The sequence below is a fragment of the Budorcas taxicolor genome, chromosome X, assembly GCF_023091745.1.
Source record: "Budorcas taxicolor isolate Tak-1 chromosome X, Takin1.1, whole genome shotgun sequence".
In the NCBI taxonomy this organism is placed as follows: Eukaryota; Metazoa; Chordata; class Mammalia; order Artiodactyla; family Bovidae; genus Budorcas; species Budorcas taxicolor.
In genome coordinates this window covers 107,586,765-107,606,669 of record NC_068935.1, presented here as the reverse complement: position 1 = coordinate 107,606,669, position 19,905 = coordinate 107,586,765, and the positions used below count along the sequence as shown (strand labels likewise).

Below are 19,905 nucleotides of genomic sequence, written 5' to 3'. Positions count from 1 at the left end.
TCTACTTTATATACTGCAGGAGACAGGATCTTTTGTCAGGAACTTGAATATATCTGGCACTTTACACATAGAACTCATATTGGATTCATATCCTCCTGGCCATTAATAAACCAACTCTAATGATATACTCAGTGGTACTAGAAAGATTCAGAGCTGACAAGGGAGTTACCTAATGTTTTCTATTACCTTCCTCAATTTCACATTTTAAAACTCATACTTTGTAGTCTGGGATAAATGGCAAAGAAATTCATTGAAATTTTGAAATTTGACATTTTTAAAAAGGAAATCTGAAAGATCCCTTTGGTGAGGATTCAGTAGGGTAAAGAAAAGGTTTTTGTATTTGTCAAATGTAAGTGCACTTCGAATCTTCAAATCACGAAGTAAGTACCTGTTGATACTATCAAAGAGAAACAAAGGCAGATACTAGGTAAAGCAAGGATGAATTTATTCAGTAACTGTTGCATCAGGGAGAAGGACCCAGCATGAACTGAACTCAGGAGAGAGAGTGTGCTGGAGCCTGAGGAGTGTCAGGGATATACAGAAGTTTACAAGAAGCAGGAGGGAGCTGGTCACAGTGATCTGGACTTGTTAATTGATGCTTATAAAGAGAAACAAACTTCTGGAATCTTTATGACCAGAGATAGGTAGTGATTCAAGTTAGAACTAAGTACCCACCTGGCTGGGTGCATTAGCTCCTTGAATTTTTGTATTTCAAAGAGAGGGTTCTGAGGTCCTGGAGAAGACAGTTCTGGGTGGTAGATTTACATCTCTAAAGAAGGGATTTATAATTGCCAGCTTTTTAAAGTAAGTGTTCTGAGGTGAAGGGGGAGCCTATGTGCCTATATCAGATTTTGGCTGGAACAAACAGTAAATCATCCTGGCAGCATGGCAGCACTGAACTTTCCCAGACAGGCACTTTAAGGGGGACTGGAGTCATCCTTGGCATATGACTGGAGCTGTTAGAAACGTTGTTAGCACTTGTTCTAGTCTCTTTGTGTGTGTGTATGAGGGAGAGGGGTGGACAAAATCATTTTTTATGCTCAGAATCTGCATTTTCTATAGGCTAAAGTTGAGGCCTAATTGAGAAGAGGGCTTGGAGGAACCTAACTAGAGTCTGATCAAGAAGAGAATCTGTATCCGTACATATTATTTTGAACGACTTGCAGATATAGAAGGCAAATGGCATACTTTGGGGTAAAGAACTAGTTACTGATATGAATAGAAAATTTGTTCATAATAACTAGAAAAAAAAGCCAAATCAAAACAATAAAAATATAAATGAATTAATTAACCTTTCTGCATATACATTATTTTAATTGTCAAAATAAAGTAAGTATAAAATGTGGCTTTGTGAGAAAAAAGTATTTGTGAATTTTATAGATAACAAACCCAGTGAATGAGATAACTGCCAGAGGGACTAAAACTAATTTTTGTTGAGTAGTGGTAGCATGATCACAATCATGATGATGGCAAGGACAACAATGGCAATGATAATGACAGGCAATATTTATTGAATACTTAAAATATGTTCCAAGGACCTGGCATTTGTTTATACTTTAAATATACCAGGGATAGGCAATATGTAATATTATTGCCCCTGTTTTACAAATAAACACTTTATGGCTTTGATTAATAACCTAGCCAAGCTTACTTAGAGTCAGGTTATAAATGCAGACAGTCTGGCTTCAAGAAGAGTTGGTCTAACCATTAGACTGTACTACGTATTTAGCAGTAGAGGGACCAGATAAAAATAAATATTGCTTGGTTCATACTCGGGGAGCTGGGTTTTTCTTTGTTGTCCCATTTCAGTAAGGACAATATTGAAGGAAATTGTATCTAGAAGAGCATATTCATGGGGGTAAGTTCTAACCCACATTGTATAAGTAATATTTGAATGGACTAAAGATATCAAATCTATTTGAAAGGGATACTGGGAGGTTTGTGGAGGGGTAGGACCTAGTTTTATATAAGCATATATATATATTTTTTTCCCTCCAAATTGTCATTAGCAAAAGAGAGGGGACTAAGTGTACTGCTAATAAGAACTAGAGCTGACAGGTAGATGTTAAATAACACAAGGTTCAACTCACGGAGGGAAGTACTTTCTCTAGTGGACTGTTCACTAATGGATTGATCTCTTCCTGAGACAGTGAAATCCTCAGCACTGAAAAGATTAGAGCAGGGGACATATCTCTCAATAAAGGGTGACTCTCTTGAGTCTATGAAACATGTTACTGTTGTCTCATGCCAATTAAACAATAGTATGTCTAAAGAAATGAACAAATTCAATCTCTTGAGGGATTTTTTTCCCCATATTTGGAGTCTAAGTCTAACACTGTTTTCTCATTTTGGAGGCAATGGGAAAGAGAATTACAGTCTAATTTTACTCTCTGTTTATTTGCAGATGTGTATGCTCTTTAATGTTTCAAAGTTGAAGAAGCCAAAGTCCATTTTATACAAAGCAGAATTGAGCCTTCCGGAACATTTTGATATCCCCAAGACAGTCTTCATTCCTCAGATTCCAGAAACTCAAGTTGAATTGGCTCAATATCAAGGAAATGAATCTGCGGAAAAAACAGGTAACCAGTAATGTTAATGTGTAGACTGAAATATCTAGCACTGGCTTGCTGCTGCTGCTGCTAAGTCACTTCAGTCGTGTCCGACTCTGTGCGATTGTGGAATTTTAAAATACAAAGAAAAGATTATCTTAATAGGTTTTTCATAATGTAATTGAAGAGAAGGTGCAGCTATATAAATACAAATTGTTGAATGATACTTTACATTGTAAATAACTGATATACTACATCACAGTAATTTAAATTATGTACTGAATTCATGTGCCAAATACTGGTACTGAAATTTACTGAAATTTGCCAGCCTGTCTTTATTAAAGAGTGGTTGTCTGATTAAGACCATAAGTTCTTTTTGAGGAAGGTAATTTCTTGCTGTCACAGTGAACTTGGGTACAGAAATTGCACTGGAGTTGAGGCTTAGATTGGCTCTAAAGGAGAGGAAGGATATTGGTAGCAAGAACATTTCAGAGGAGAAAAGTGCCATTTATGGGTAATTTATCTTTCATCTGGATAAGGTCCTTTTTTAGTTGAGCACCTATTTTTTGTCTCCTTTATTCTGAGTATTTGTGATCAAGCAGGACTATACCTGGGTCTTCCCAGGTGGCACTAGTGGTAAAGAATTTGCCTGCCAATGCAGTAGACTTAAGAGCCTTGGGTTCGAGTTCAATCCCTGGGTCAGGAAGATCCCCTGAGAGGGAAGACATAGCAACCCACTCCAGTATTTTTGCCTGGAGAATTTCATGAACAGAGGAGCCTGGCGGGCTATAGTCCATAGGGTCTTGCAAAGAGTCAGACTCGAATAAGTGACTTAGCACTCACACAGGACTAAGTGAGATTTAACAAAATACAAACATTTATATTATTAAATGCAAGTGATAAGATGTAAACACAGTGATAGAATAATTTAAAGTATTCATTTTTTAATTTTTAAAAAAATTTTAATTGATGTATTTTTGATTTACAATATTGTATTACAGCAATACAGCAAAGAAAATAAATTATACATATATATACATTATTTTCCATTATGATTTATTGTAGGATACTGAATATAGTTCCCTGTGCTATATAGTAGGATCTTGTTGTTTATCCATTCTATGTATAAAAGAATGGGGGTTACATCTGCCAACCCCAACCTCTCACTCCTTCCCCCCAACCTTGGCAACCACCAGTCTGTTCTCAATGTCCCTGATTTCCTGATTCTGTTTCTGTTTCATAGATAGGTTCATTTGTATCATATTTTGTATTCCACATATACATGACATGGGCTTCCCTGGTGGCTCAGATGGTAAGGAATTCGCCTGCAATGCATGAGACCTGGTTTTGATCGCTGGGTTAGGAAAATCCCCTGGAGAAGGGAATGGCAACCCACTCCAGTATTCTTGCATGGAGAATTCCATGGACTGAGGAGACTGGCAGGCTACAGTCCATTGGGTTGCAAAGAGTCGGATATGACTGAGTGACTAACACACATATGTGATATGGTTTGATATTCATCTTTCTCTTTCTGACTTCACTTAGAATAATAATTCTGGTTGCATCCATGTTGCTGCAAATGGCATTATGTCATTATTTTTTATGGCTGAGTAGTATTTCATTATATATATATATAAATCTTCTTTATCACATTCCTCTGTCAATGGACATTTAGGATGTTCCCATGTCTTGGCTATTGTGAGCAATGCTACTATGAACATAGCAGGGCATGTATCTTTTTGAATTATTATTTTGCCCAGTAGTAGGATCACTGGATCATATGGTAATTCTAATTTTAGTTTTTTTGAAGAACCTGCACACTGCTTTTCATAGTGGCTATACCAACTTACATTCCTACCAGCAGTGTAGGAGAGTTCCTTTCCTCCACACTCTATCCAGCATTTACTGTTTGTAGATGTTTTGATGGTGGCCATTCCGACCAGTTTTAGGTGGTACCTCATTGAAGTTTTGATTTGCATTTCTCTAATAATTAGTGATGTTGAGCATCGTTTCATGTGTCTATTGACTGTACATCTTCTTTGGAGAAATGTCTGTTAAGATCTCTTGCCCATTTTTCAATTGGGTTGTTAGTTTCTTTTTGTTACTGAGTTGTTTGTTGTTTATATATTTTGGAGATTAAGCCCTTGCCTGTCACATCATTTATAAATTCTTTCTTTCAGTCTGTTGTCTTTTCATTTTATAGTTTCATTTTATAGTTTCTTTGCTGTGCAAAAGTTCGTAAGTTTGATTAGGTCCCATGTGTTTAATTTTCTTTTTATTTCTGTTGTCTTGGGAGACTGATGTAGGCAAACTGGAGCAGTTTATGTCAGAGAATATTTTACCTGTTCTTTTCTAGGAATTTGATTGTGTCATTTCTTCTACTTAAATCTTTAAACCATTTTGACTTTATTTTTGTGTATACAGAAAGGGTGTGTTCTAACCTCATTGATTTACATGCAGCTGTCCAGCTTTCCCAACACTACTTGCTGAAGAGACTGTCTTTTCCTATTGTATATTCTTGCCTACTTTGTCAGAAATTAATTGAATGTAGGTGTGTGGGTTTATTTCTGGGCTCTCTATTCTCTTCCATTGACCCCATATCTGTTTTTGTGCCCATATCATGCTACCTTTGTCTGAAGTCTGAAAGGGTTATGCCTCCTGCTTTGTTCTTTTTCTTCAAGATTCCTTTGGCAATTCTGGGTCTTTTGTGGTTCCATGTGAATTTTAAGATGATGTGTTCTAGTTTTGTGGAAAGGGTCATGAGAAGTTGACAGGGATCACATTAAATGTTTATTGTTTTGGGTAGTATGGCCATTTAAAGAGTATTTAATTCTTCCAACCCAAGAGTGTGGGTTATTTTCCCATTTTTTTTTGAGTCATTTTCATTTCCTTTATTAATGTTTTATAGTTCTCAAAATATAAATCTTTCACCTGCTTGCTCTGGTTTATTCCCAAATATTTTATTTTTGGTGGTGTGATTTTAAAAGGTATTTTTTTTTAAACATTGCATTTCTGGAAATTCATTGTTGGGGTAAAGAAATGCAACCTATTTTTGTATGTTAATCTTTGTATCCTGCTACCTTGCTGAATTTGTTTATCAGTTTATGGTGTGGAGTCTTCAGGTTTTTTATATTTAGTATCATATCATCTGTATGTAATGATGATTTTACCTTTCACCTCCAATTTGGATGCCTTTTATTTCTTTTTTTTTTTTTTCTTTTCTGATTGCTGTGGCTAGGACTTGCAATACTATTTTGAAGAGAAGTGGTCAGAGTGGGCAGGCTTGTCTTCTTTCAGAGTATAGTAGGAACACTTTCATCTTTTCATCATTGAGTATTATATTGGCTGTGGGTTTGTTATAAATAGCCTTTATTATAATGATATATGTTCCCTCTATACCCACTTTGGTAAGAGTTTTTTTTATCATGAATGGGTATTGAATTTTGTCAATTTTTTTTATCCAGTTGAGATGATCACTTGTCTAGTTTTTTTTTTTCTTCTTCTTTCTTTTTTGATGCGGTATATTACATTGTAATTTGTGTATGTTGAACCATTCTTATGTACTTGGGATGCATACCATTTGGTCGTGGAGTATGATACTTTTTAATGTGTTGTTGGATTTGGTTTGCTAATATTTTGTTGAGAGTTTTCACATCTATATCCATGAAAGATATTGACCTATGATTTTCTTTTTTGACTGTGTCTTTGACTGATTTTAGTATCAGGGTGATGGTGGCTTCATAGAATGCTTTTGGGAGTGTTCCCTCCTCTTCAGTTATTTGGAAGCGTTTGAGAAGGATCAGTTTTTCTTTGTATGTTTAGTAGAATTTGCCTGTGAAGCCATTTTGTCATGGACTTTGGTTTGTAGGGAGTTTTTCAATTACAAATTCTTTTTCACTTTTAGTGATTGGTCTGTTCAAATGATCTAATTCTTCTTGATTCAATTTTGTTGGCCTAAGGTATTCAAAATTAATTTACATTTTTTCCCACTTTTTTTCCAAGTTGGTGAATAATAATAGAAATATAATTTCTTTACTTGGGCTTTTTATTTGTTATTTTCCTATGGCTTTAACTCTAACATTTTTTCTAAATCTGAAAGGATGATTACAAATGACAAGGAACAGAGTAATCTGTTCACTCTGCCATCCTAGGAGATCTGAGATCCCAGTTTCAAATGCCAAATGGTCAGGCAGGTAACAAGTATTTATGAATTGGGTCTGGTCTGTGGCAGTAGGGATGATGAGACGTATGACAAACTGAAGAATAGATGCCCTGTTTACATACTTAAATTTCAAAAGTAAAGATAAGATTCTGAGCTAGACAAAGAAATGTGAGCTTGACTGGCCAGCTCTCAGTTTGAGACCTTTCATGTTAAGTTGTTGTCTTTTTTCTTAATCTTTAATACATTCAGCTTTTCTATGTGCTATTACATTTTTAAGTGAAGAATTTATTTTCGTAAACATTTTATTCCCTTTTGAGATAACTGGATAAAGCTGTGTGCATTATGAACTTAGCTAGTATTGTCTGTCCAGCCCATTCATTTATTCAGCTATTTATTTAACAACACTATTGAGCATGAATTTCTTTGGGCAAAATAATGAAAATTGCCATTTTCATCTCTTTGAAGAACTAACAGATGAGCAACCCTTGTAATACAATGGGATAAGTATTGATAGAGAAGTACTTACATAGAGTATGCTCACAAATATAACCAGAATTAATATAGTTGATTATAGAAGACAATTAAAATTTTAAAAAGGAATTCATTTTGAGAAAACAGATAACTAGGATACATAGTATAGACTTGCATGAAACTCACAGTATAGTCTTATGAATACTTTGGCATATTAAGATGCTATCTAATTATAAATAAGTATGACTGATTTATATTTAAAAGTCTTTCACTCACATATTTTTCTAAGACTAATACTTATCTTTCATATAAACTGTTAACTGTCCATTTTAGTAAGAAGATTATTGTGAAAATTAAGAAAAAATAGAACTGCAAACAATTTTAAATAATTGTGCATAAAACTTTTACAATGTAATTAACCAATGATGGTTCATGTATAACTTGTCTATGTGATTGAGTTTTTAGAGGAAGCTTTCAACCCTAATTTCTGTTTTCATTTCCTTCAGCACACATTTAAGTAATATATGTTTATAAAAACACAGTATTCTAGCTCAGAATAGTGGCAGGTCAAGTAGCATATATACCCTTAACAATGTACATTCTGTTTTGAAGCAGTGGACTTGATTAATGAAAAGGAAAAGAATGTATTTTTACATTAATAAATAAGCTTCTATTGGAATTTGAAACAAAGAATATTAGATTTAAGGGTTTAGAAAACTTATTTTTTGAATAGAACAAACCAGATAATTCTGTTTTGTTTTATTTTGTTTTTTTCCATTTCTCTTCATTTGAATTTGAAGAGAACACACCAGAGAATTCCTAGGAATAAATAAATTCAAAAACAAAAGTTTTTTGTGGATGGATTAGAGAAAGAAATTAATGAGAAGCGTTAATGTGAAGAGTGGAAATAGCCTAGTGTTCCTCCTAATTTCAGGAAAGGGGTGAAAGTAATCTCTTGAAGTTTTACTTTTGATGTATTAAAAATGTCTGCCTTCTACCCTCTCATATTAATGTTGTCTATCAGTCTTTACCTTTTTGAAATTTGTAATGAAAATTCCACAGTTCTGATTACATAGCTATCACCAAAATTATTAAAAAATAATCTACTTAAATCCATATTATTTCAGCCCCATCATTTAGAGAATTGTTTTTCCACTCTACCATTTAACATTGTAATACTTTCATCACAAAGAAATGAAGCTGTAGGAAAGTGTGTGTGCATATAGTAGGTGCATCAATCTCTATGGATGTAATAGATATGCATATATGACAGTAATTTCCCCTTGAAAAGAAACATCACTTGTCCCATTTCACAGATCTCAGAGATCCTGTGACTCCTTTATGATAGTGGACTGGGGTAGATCTAAATGTTTAGTGAGAACTGACAATATGTAAAGCATTGTGAGGATTGGTTTGTATACATTTTCTCATTTAATCCTACTGGTATATATTTATGTCTCAGAGCCTTTTTAGGCATTAATTCTTTTATTTGCTAATCTCTGTACTCTTGCATTTCTCACAGCAACCTTAACACACTGTTATTAGTCTTTATAAACACCCTCTTCACTCCAGTCTTTTCCCCATCTCCAGCCTCCACTGGACAGATGACTGCATCTCCTCTCTCGTGGAGGAGTAGGAGCTACTTACTCTTCCTTAACCCTCTTACTGTTTTCACCCCAGCCTCTGAACAATAGGAATCTATTCTATCAACCTTGCTACGGGTATCTATTATCACAGAACCTGTTCTTGGGCTCTTTCTTCTCCATCATTTATCATAGCTCTGTCTTCTCTGAGAGTAGTAGTTCCTTCGCTTTTGTCTCTCAAGTGTTCTCAAACTTCAAAACCTAAAGAAATGCATGCCTTTCCCTTGGTAAACATACTTCCCAGTAGAGGGATATGCATTTGCAATTTCTTTTCGTGTGTAACATTCTCAACTTCTCAAATCTGGCTTGTGCTACCACTGGAGCAAAACAGCTGGTTGCTTTCAGTGGACCATTCTCAGTCTACATCTTACAGGATATCTATAGCGTTTAACCTGGATGATTAAGCATCTGCTCTTAGAATTCTAGACACTTGAGATCAAGATTTTATCCTTGTTTCTTGCATTTCTTCTCCATCCCCTTGACAAGATTTCTTCTTAGTGTCTGTAGATTCTTCTGTTTACCTCATCAATATGGGACTCTTCAAGACTCTTCTTACCCTAATGGAGCTATTACTACTTTTTACCCCTCCCCTAGGGGATTTCATATACACCAATGGTTATAATTACCATTAACGTCACCAATATTTATCTATTCCTACCCTTTTCCGTTTTCAACTTACATATTTTTTCCATTTTTAATTTATTTTAAATTGAAGGATAATTGCTTTATAGTATTGTTCAACTTATATATTCAGAGGCAGACTAGACATGCATACCTAGATATATATGCAAATATATATCCAAGTAGATAGATAGATAAATCTAGAGGTATATCCCCCAAATTCAAAATGAGTGCATTATTATTCTCCATTTATTTTTCCTCATTATATAATCTTTTTCGTGTCAGATGGTGGGACTTGATGTGTTTCTTATATTAGAAATCTGGGCACACTACTTGAAGCTTCTTTCTTCTGAGCCCATATATTAAATTCATCTTGTAGTCCTAAAGTTTCTGTTATTTCTTTTTCTTTACTCCCACTTAACATGCAGGTGTTCATCATCACTTCACAAATGGAGATATAATCACATGTCTCTCTTCTCTCTTTGGTTCAAATTTAATGAAATAACATATGTTAAGAATTTATATGTTTTATGATATACCTGATAAATACTGGCTATTAGTAATATAATATTCTAAGCCCATCACCCTTAAAGCACTTCACCTCTAGGCATACAAATTATTAAATCTGACCATAAAATATTACTGAAACATTTAGTGATGTTAGATGGTCAGACTTACTCTGACACTAAAAGAGCGTAAACTTTATGAGTCTTTACTTTTTCACCCTCCCAGACCCTGTACCTACTTTCATCTTTGTAATTTTGCATTATTTCTCTTGAAGAAACCCCCCCTGAATTGTGAAAACCTCAGGCTGCAAAACACCTGGACTTTTCCTTTGTTGTAGATATTGACTTAAAATCTCATCTACTTGTGGTTCTGTGGATATTGAAATTTATGAACACAAAGAATAAAAATGGATCATAAATAGACATAAGGAAGGGGCTTCCCTGGTGGCTCAGTGGTAAAGAATTTACTTGCCAGTGAAGGAGATGCAAGTTCGATTGCTGGGTCAGGAAGATCTCCTGGAGAAGGAAATGACAATTCCCCCCCTCCCCAGTATTCTTGCCTGGGAAATCCAATGGATGGAGGAGCCTGGTGGGCTAAGTCCATGATGTTGCCAGAGAATCAGACATGACTTAGCAACTAAACAGTGACAACAAGCGGGAAGACACCAGTGGATCCAGGAGCACTTATTTAAGTTGCCTCCACAATGATGAAGGTCCTATATGTTTTGTGCCACCCGTAAAAACTATGTGCAAGGGCACTCAAACAAAGTGCTCTCGACTGGTTTTGCTGATTGACTTAAACAGAACACAACCCTCATTCCTAAAGGTGATCACTTCAGTTTCTAGCACTTTGTATTGACCCAATTTCTTCTTCTTTCCCAAGGGGTACATGGCAGACATGTTGGAAGTGCATATTGTAGGAACACTGTTTTACTTCTTTCCTTCCCCCATCTAATTCCAGTTTTCCTAATTTTATAATATTTACCCATTAGCAGTCAAGTAGTTGACAAGCACGGAGAAAGCAATGGCACCCCACTCCAGTACTCTTCCCTGGCAAATCCCATGGATGGAGGAGCCTGGTAGACTGCAGACCATGGGGTCGCAAAGAGTCAGACATGACTGAGCAACTTCACTTTCACTTTTCACTTTCATGCATTAGAGAAGGAAATGGCAACCCACTCCAGTGTTCTTGCCTGGAGAATCCCAGGGACGGGGGAGCCTGGTGGACTGCCATCTATGGGATCACACAGAGTCAGACACGACTGAAGTGACGCAGCAGCAGCAGCAGCAGCAGCAGCAGTTGACAAGCATCCGCTAAATACTTCCATGACAGTGATCATATAAAGTGATTGTAAACATATAGGAAACATTTCCTAGTAATAACTAACACTATACTATGTAGTTCTACCCATTTTTACAAAAATTAAGTGCATTATTATAATGCCTAAATTATCCTTCAGCATGAGAAAAACTATAACATTGTTGCAATAAAAATGGGCCTAAAATCCTTCTTGAAATTTATTAAATATACTTTGAAAAATAAACCATATATCCCTGCATTATATCAAATAACCACAAATATATTTCAGATAGAATAAAAAATAAATTTCAGGGAAGAACAAGATGGCGGAGGAGTAGGTAGATGTGGAGTACATCTCTATCCACGGATACATCAGGAATACACCTTCAGACAGAAGTGCATGCAGAACACTAGTTGAGAGCCGACAGGAGTACCTGACCAGAGGAAAAGAATATATATAACCACAAAACTCAGTAGGATGAAGGAACTTGGGGGAAAAGCAAGAGTGTTAGTAGGACTGGATCTCCCCTCATCGGGTGGGAGAACTGAAGCAGGGGTCCGAGCCCCACATTGGGGCTATTGTCTGAATCAGAGGAGAAACATTTAAGGCTGAAAGTGAAACAGCTGATATGAAACGAGAATCAGACAGTCCTTGCTGAAGCCATACATACCCTGGATAGGGATGAGGGGCCCCTGGAAGGCGCAGTGGCTGGGAGCTGGAGTTTGGGGAGTGTGGAGCGATCCCAGGGCAAGGGGTTCTATTGACTGTGGAGAGATGGATGGAGGGGATGTGAGGGAGGAGGTCATGGTGGGAACAGTGGAGGAAAGCTGGGCAGCCATGGAAGCAAGGTGATACTGCTGAGTCATGCATAGTCCGTGGAGCCATCACCATAGCCTCTCTCTCCCCACAGGGCCAGCATCCACAGCTGAACAATAGGGAGGCTGGCCCATCAAATGCCTCATGCACTGAACTACAGAGCAGGACCCTACCCAGGGTGCTCCTTTAAATGCCTGATGCACTGATCTACAGAGTAGGACCCCAGCCGGGGGAGCGGGGTGGGGGGGTCGGGGGGGCGGGGGCGGCCCTCTATGTGCCTGACACACTGAACAACAGAGAAGGACCCCAGGCAAGGGAACCTTCTAAATGCCCGAACGGGCAGAACTATAGAGAAAGACTGGCCAAAGAGGCCTTCTGATCACCAGCTATAAGAAACTGAAAAAAAGACTCTGATAGGGCCATAACTTCTGCGGCAGAGGCAGTCCATGTCCCTGCACACGTGGCGCCACCAGGGTCCCCGCAAGCCAAGCAGCTATGCCACCTTCATGCCCAACCTCACTGGGGTAGAGTTGCCACAGGCAAAAAAAGTCTTGCGTCTATGCATGAAGGGTTGCTTCAGTTGAGTTCTACTCTTTGCGACCCCCCTGAAGGAAGATTCTCCAGGCAAGAATACTGCAGTGTATTGGCCAATACTGGTTGACCAATCCTTCTAGAGCACTATATTTCCTGCTGCCCTAGCCGCCAACTCCCTTGAGTACCTGGTGGTGCCAGAACCCCTGTGGCCCAAGCAACTGCACCACCTCCACACCTGGCCCTCACAGGGGCAAACCCAAGTCCTCCAGGGCAGCCTCAGGAGCAAACCCCAGTGGACAACCCACATACAGTGGTGGAAATAAAATCACAGTTGAAATCTAGGAGCAGTGTGGATAAGGAAGAAGACCCAAAACCTTCCCACCAGCTGTACAGGCTACAGATTCAATCCACATGATCAACTAGGCAGACTGTGTCTATGGAATATATAGAAGATCATTGAGAACTCCCACAAAAGAAAACACACTAGTCCGGATAGCTATGGACATTGGAGGCAAGAACACATAGGAGTAGGACTAGATTAGAATCTGAGCTTCCTCTACAGAGGAAGCACAGTGTTGGAGGGTATCCTAGGAAGGTGAGGTGGACTGTGACTCCCAGTAAGGGAAAGGACTTTGAGAGCAGTGACTCAAGAAAAACATTTATTATTCTTATGTTTTGACTTGCTCTGTAGATTTTTTTGGATTCCCCCCTCGACCCCCATTGTAGTTGTCGATTTTATTGGCACTATGAAATCTAATGAAGATTTTGAGCTTTTTTTTTTTCCTCAGTCACATTTTTTATTGCTGTTACAAACTCTGCCTCTATGTTGGGCTTTTGCAGGTCTGTGCAGTTTTCCTTTTATTTCTCTCTCTCTCTTTTTAACTTTTTAAACCTATTATTATTTTTTCTATATTTATTCCTTTGTTTGCTTTTCCCACTATTCTTTTCCCCTTGCAGTTAATCTTTAATGTATATAAATCTTCTTTATCTACCTCTGTTTAACTTTGTGTATCTATTCTTTCTTTCTTCTTGTTCTTTCCTTTCCTGTCAACATATTTGTTAGCTTTATTTTCATTGCTTTATTCCCCAATTGGCACCTTACTCTAGTTTTGTTTTCCAGTTTGTTCTTTAGTTAATTTTGTTCTGGTAGATATAATTTTTGGTTTCCTTTGTTCGCCAGGTCAGTCTATTGTACTTTATTTTTGTTGGACTGTTTTGATTTTGCTTATGGGTGTATATGTATATGTGTATATTCAGTCACACTTTTTATTGTTCTTATGAACCTCTGCCTCTACTTTGGGCTTCTGCAGTTCTGTGGAGTTTTCCTCCCCCTGCCCCCATTTTCTTTCTTCTTCCATTCTTTTCTTTTCTCTTTTTTATAATTTTGATTTTTAATTTTGTTAAGCCTACTATATTTTTTCTACATTTACTCCTTTGTTTGCCTTTCCTACTGTTCTTTTCCCCTTGCAGTTAATCTTAATGTATATAAATCTTCTTCATCTACTTCTGTTTAACTTTGCATATCTATTTTTTCTTTCTTTTCCTTCCTCTCAACATATTTGTTAGTTTTGTTTTCATTGCTTTATTCACCACTTGGCACATTGGTTTAGTTTTGTTTTTTAGTTTGTGCTTTAGTTAGTTTTGTTCTTAACTGGTAAATGTAATTTTTTATTTACTTTGTTTGCTGGGTCAACCTACTCTACTTTATTTTGTTGGACTCTTTTCACTTTGTTCATGGGTGTATATGTGTATGTGTATATTCTATTATTTTAATTGTTATTTGCCTGTTTTTGTAACTGCAATTTGTTTGGAACTTATCTTTGATTTCTCATTTTTGGATATTTGTTTTAATCTCACTTAATTCCATAACAAACGACTTGTGGAATCTTTGCTCCTAACTAGAGATCAAGCCCTGAGCCTTTGGAGTGGGAACACTGACTCCAACACCCAAGCCTACCAGAGAACTAACCCTAGGTAGTAGCAAATAGTGAGAACTAACACAAAGGAAACCACTTGAATACAAGACCCTGCATCACCCAACCACCAGTAGCACACTGTGCAGGATGCCTCATCTAAACAAGAAACAAAACAAAAATACAAACCCAATCATCAGCAGACAGGAGTTCCACCTCACTCAGCCTTGCCCATCAGAGGAAAAACAAACAAACAAACACTCAGCACAAATCTCACCCTATAGAAAGCTTACATAAACTGCTGGACCAAACTTAGGAGGGCAGAAGCCAAAAGGAAGAAGGAATTCAACCTTGAAGCCTGGGAAAAAGAGACCTCAAACACAATAAGTTTTAAAAAAAATGCAAAGGCAGAGAAATACTACACAAATGAAGGAACAAACTAGAAACACAGAAGTCCAAATAAATGAGGAAATAGGCAAACTACCTGAAAAAGAATTCAGAATAACAATAGTAAAACTGATCAAAAACCTTGAAAACAAAATGGAGAAAATGCAAGAATCAATTATTAAAAGCATAGAAGAATTAAAGAATAAACATACAGAGACAAGCAACACAATTACTGAAATTAAAAATACTCCAGAAGGAATCAAGAGCAGAATATCTGAAACAGAGGAACGAATCAGTGATCTGGAAGATAAAATGGTAGAAATAACTTCTGAAGAGCAGAATAAAGTAAAAAGAATGAAAAGAGCTCAGGTCTCTGAAAATAGTCTGAGACATCTGGGACCATTTCAAATGCACCAACATGGCTCAGACGGTAAAGCGTCTGTCTACAATGTGGGAGACCTGGGTTCGATCCCTGGGTTGGGAAGATCCCTTGGAGAAGGAAATGGCAATCCACTCCAGTACTCTTGCCTGGAAAATCCCATGGACAGAGGAGCCTGGTAGGCTACAGTCCATGGGGTCACAAAGAGTTAGACACGACTGAGTGACTTCACATCACGTCACGTCAGAAGAAGAAGAGAAAAGGAAAGGGTATGAGAAAATTTTTGAAAAGAATAACTTGAAGATTTTCCCAATGTGGAAAAGGAAATAGTCAACCAAGTCCAAGAGGCAAAAAGAGTCCCATTAAGGATAAACCCAAGGAGAAACATGCCAAGACACATACTAATCAAACTACTAAAGACTAAACACAAAGAAAGAATTTTAAAAGCAGCAAGGGAGAAACAGGAAGTAACATAAAAGGGAAACCCCATACGCTTAATAGCTGATCTTTCAGCAGAAACTGCAGGCCAGAAGGAAGTGGCAGGATATATTTAATGTACTGAAAGGGAAAAACCTACAACCAAGTTTACTGTATACAGCAAGGATCTCATTCAGAATTCATGGAGAAATAAAGAGCTTTTCAGACAAGCAAAAGTTAAAAGAATTCAGTACCACCAAACCAGCTTTACAACAAATGTTAAATGGACTTATATAGTCAAGAAATACAAGAGAGGAAAAAGGATCCACAAAATCAACCCCAAACAATTAAGAAAATGTCTATAGGAACATATATATATATATATATATATATATATATATATATATATATATATATCAATAATTACTTTAAATGTAAATGGATTAAATGCTCCAACCAAAAGACACAGACTGGCTGAATGGATACAAACACAAGACCCATATATATGCAGTCTACAAGAAACCCACTTCAGACCTAAAGACACATATAGACTGAAAGTGAGAGGATGGAAAAATATATTCCATGCAAATGGGAAGCAAAAGAAAGCTGAAATAGCAATCCTCATATCAGATAAGATATAACTTAAAGAAGATTACAAGAGATAAGGAAGGACATTACATAATGATCAGGGGATCAATCCAAGAGGAAGACATAATAATTGTAAATATCTATGCACCCAACATGGAGAAGGCAATGGCACCCAACTCTGGTACTCTTGCCTGGAAAATCCCATGGACGGAGAAACCTGGAAGGTTGTACTCCATGGGGTCGCAAAGAGTCGGACACAACTGAGCGACTTCACTTTCACTTTTCACTTTTCACTTTCATGCACTGGAGAAGGAAATGGCAACCCACTCCAGTGTTCTTGCCTAGAGAATCCCAGGGACAGGGGAGCCTGGTGGGCTGCCATCTATGGGGTCACACAGAGTCAGACATGACTGAAGCAAGTTAGCAGCAGCAGCAGCATCATGCACCCAACATAGGGGCACCTCAGTACATAAGACAAAGACTAACAGGCATAAACGGAGAAATTTACAGTAACACAATAACCGTAGGAGACTTTAACATCCCATCTGCACCAATGGACAGATCAACAAAACAAAAAATTAATAAGGAAACCCAAGTCTTAAAATGATACATTAGATGAGATGAATCGCCTTGATATCTTCAGGACATTCCATCCAAATTCAGAATACACCTTCTTTTCAAGTGCACATGGAACATTCTCCAGGATAGACTACATCTTGGGTCACAAATCAAACCTCAGTAAATTTAAGAAAATTGAAATCGTATCAAGCATCTTCTCTGACCACAACGCTATGAGACTAGATATCAATTACAAGAAAAAAAAAAACTGTAAGAAGCACAAACACATGGAGATTAAACAACACATTTCTAAATAACCAACAGGTCACTGAAGAAATCAGAAGGGAAATCAAAAAATTACCAGAAACAAATGACAATGAAAACATGACAGCTCAAAACCAATGGGATGCAGTAAAAGCAGTTCTAAGGAATCAAGAAAAACGTCAAATAGACAACCCAACTTTACACCTAAAACTGGAAAAAGAACACCCCAAAATTAGTGAAGGAAAGAAATCATAAAGATCCAAGCAGAAATAAATGAAAAAGAAATGAAAGAAATAATGAGTAATAAAACTAATCTGGTTCTTTGAAAAGATAAATAAATTGACAAACCTTTAGCCAGACTCAAGAAAAAAAGAATCAAATCAACAAAATTAGAAATGAAAAAGGAGAGGTTTCAACAAACAATGCAGAAATACAAAGCATTATAAGAGAGTATTATAAACAACTCTAAGGTAATAAATTGGATAACCTGGAAAAATGGACAGATTCTTAGAAAAGTTCAGTCTTCCAAGACTGAGCCAGGAAGAAATAGAAATTATGAACAACTCAATTACAAGTACTGAAATTGAAGCTGTGATCAAAAATCTCCCAAAAAACAAAAGCCCAGGACCAGATGGCTTCACAGGAGAATTCTATCAAACATTTGCTAAGTCACTTCAGTCGTGTCCGACTCTGTGCAACCCCATAGACAGCAGCCCACCAGGCTCCCCCATCCCTGGGATTCTCCAGGCAAGAACACTGGAGTGGGTTGCCATTTCCTTCTCCACTGCATGACAGTGAAAAGTGAAAGTGAGAGAAGAGCTAATGCCTATCCTTCTAAAACTCTTTCAAAAAATTGCAGAGAAAGGAACACTTCCAAACTCATTCTACAAGACCACCATCACCCTGATACCAAAAGCAGACAGCAGACAAAGACAACACAAGAAAAGAAAACTACAGACTGATATCACTGATGAACATAGATGCAAAAATCCTCAGCAAAATTTTAGCAGAAATCAGCAACACATCAAAAAGTTCATACACCATCATCAAGTTGCGTTTATTCCAGGAATGCAAGGATTCTTCAATATACACAAATCAATCAATGTGATATACCGTATTAACAAATTGAAAGATCAAAACCATATGATCATCACAATAGATGCAGGAAAAGCCTTTGACAAAATTTGGCACCCATTTATGATTACAACAGTTCAAAAAATGGGCATAGAAGGAACCTACCTCAACATAATAAAGGCTATATAATGATAAGCCTACAGCATACATTAGTCTCAGTGGTGAAAAACTGAAAGCATTCCCCTTAAGATCAGGAACAAGACAAGGATGTCCACTTTTACCACTGCTATTCAGCATAGTTCTGGAAGTCCTAGCTAAAGCAATCAGAGAAGAAAAAGATATAAAAGGAATCCAGATTGGAAAAGAAAAAGTAAAGCTCTCACTGCAGATGGCATGATACTGTACATAGAAAACCCTAAAGATAGTATCAGAAAATTACTAGAGCTAATCAGTGAATTAAGCAAAATTGAAGGATACAAAATTAATACACAGAAATCACTTGTATTTCTATGTACTAACAATGAAAAATCAAAAAGAGAAATTAAAGAATCAATTACATTCACCATTGCAACAAAAAGAATTAAATATCTAGGAATAAACTTAACTAAGGAGACAAAAGAACTATACTCAGAAAGTTATAAGACACTGATGAAAAAAAAAAAATCAAAGACAACATAAACAGATGGAGAGATATTCCATGTTCCTGGATAGGAAGAATCAATATTGTGAAAATGACTATACTACCAAATGCAATCTGCAGATTCAATGCAATCCCTATCAAATTACCAATGGCATTTTTCACAGAGCTAGAACAAAAAATTTCACAATTCATATGGAAACACAAAAGACCCCAAATAGCCAAAGCAGTCTTGAGAAAGAAGAATGGAGCTGGTGGAATCAACATTCCTGACTTCAGATTATACTACAAAGCTACAGTTATCAAGACAGTATGGTACTGGCACAAAAACAGAAATATAGACCAATGGAACAAGATAGAAAGCCCGGAAATAAACCCATGCACCTATGGATACCTTATTTTTGATAAAGTAAGAAAGAGTATATAATGGGGCAAAGAGAGCCTCTTCAATAAATGGCACTGGGAAAACTGGACAGCTACATGTAAAAGAATGAAATTAGAACACTTCCTAACACCATACACAAAGATAAACTCAAAATGAATTAAAGACCTAAATGTAAGACCAGAAACTATAAAACTCTTAGAAGAAAACATAGACAGAATACTCGATGACATAAATTAAAGCCAGATCCTCTATGACCCACCTCCTAGAGTAATGGAAATAAAAACAAAAGTAAACAAGTGGGACCTGATTAAACATAAAAGCTTCTGCACAGCAAAGGAAACTATAAGCAAGGTGAAAAGACAACCCTCAGAATGGGAGAAAGTAATAGCAAATGAAACAACTAACAAAGGATTAATTTCCAAAATATACAAGCAGCTCATACAATTCAATGCCAGAAAAACAAACAACCCAATCAAAAAGTGGGAAAAAGACTTAAACAGACATTTCTCCAAAAACATACAGATGGCTAATGAACACATGAAAAGATGCTTAACACTGCTCATTATGAGAGAAATGTAAATCAAAACTACAATGAGATATCACTTCACAGTAGTCGGAATGGTCATCATTAAAAAGTCTACAAACAATAAATACTGGAGCAGATGTGGAGAAAAGGGAATGCTCTTGCACTGCTGGTGGG

The 19,905-nt window shown here is 36.8% G+C and overlaps 1 protein-coding gene across 1 annotated transcript in view; it reads left to right on the top strand.

The window, feature by feature from the left end:
- Positions 1 to 19,905, top strand: part of CFAP47 (cilia and flagella associated protein 47) — a 502,957-nt gene that overhangs the window by 291,859 nt on the left and 191,193 nt on the right. Inside the window, exon 45 of the mRNA XM_052662737.1 lies at positions 2,405 to 2,533. Within this exon, the coding sequence (XP_052518697.1) occupies positions 2,405 to 2,533 (129 nt within the window). The remainder of the gene's footprint in view (positions 1 to 2,404; positions 2,534 to 19,905) is intronic.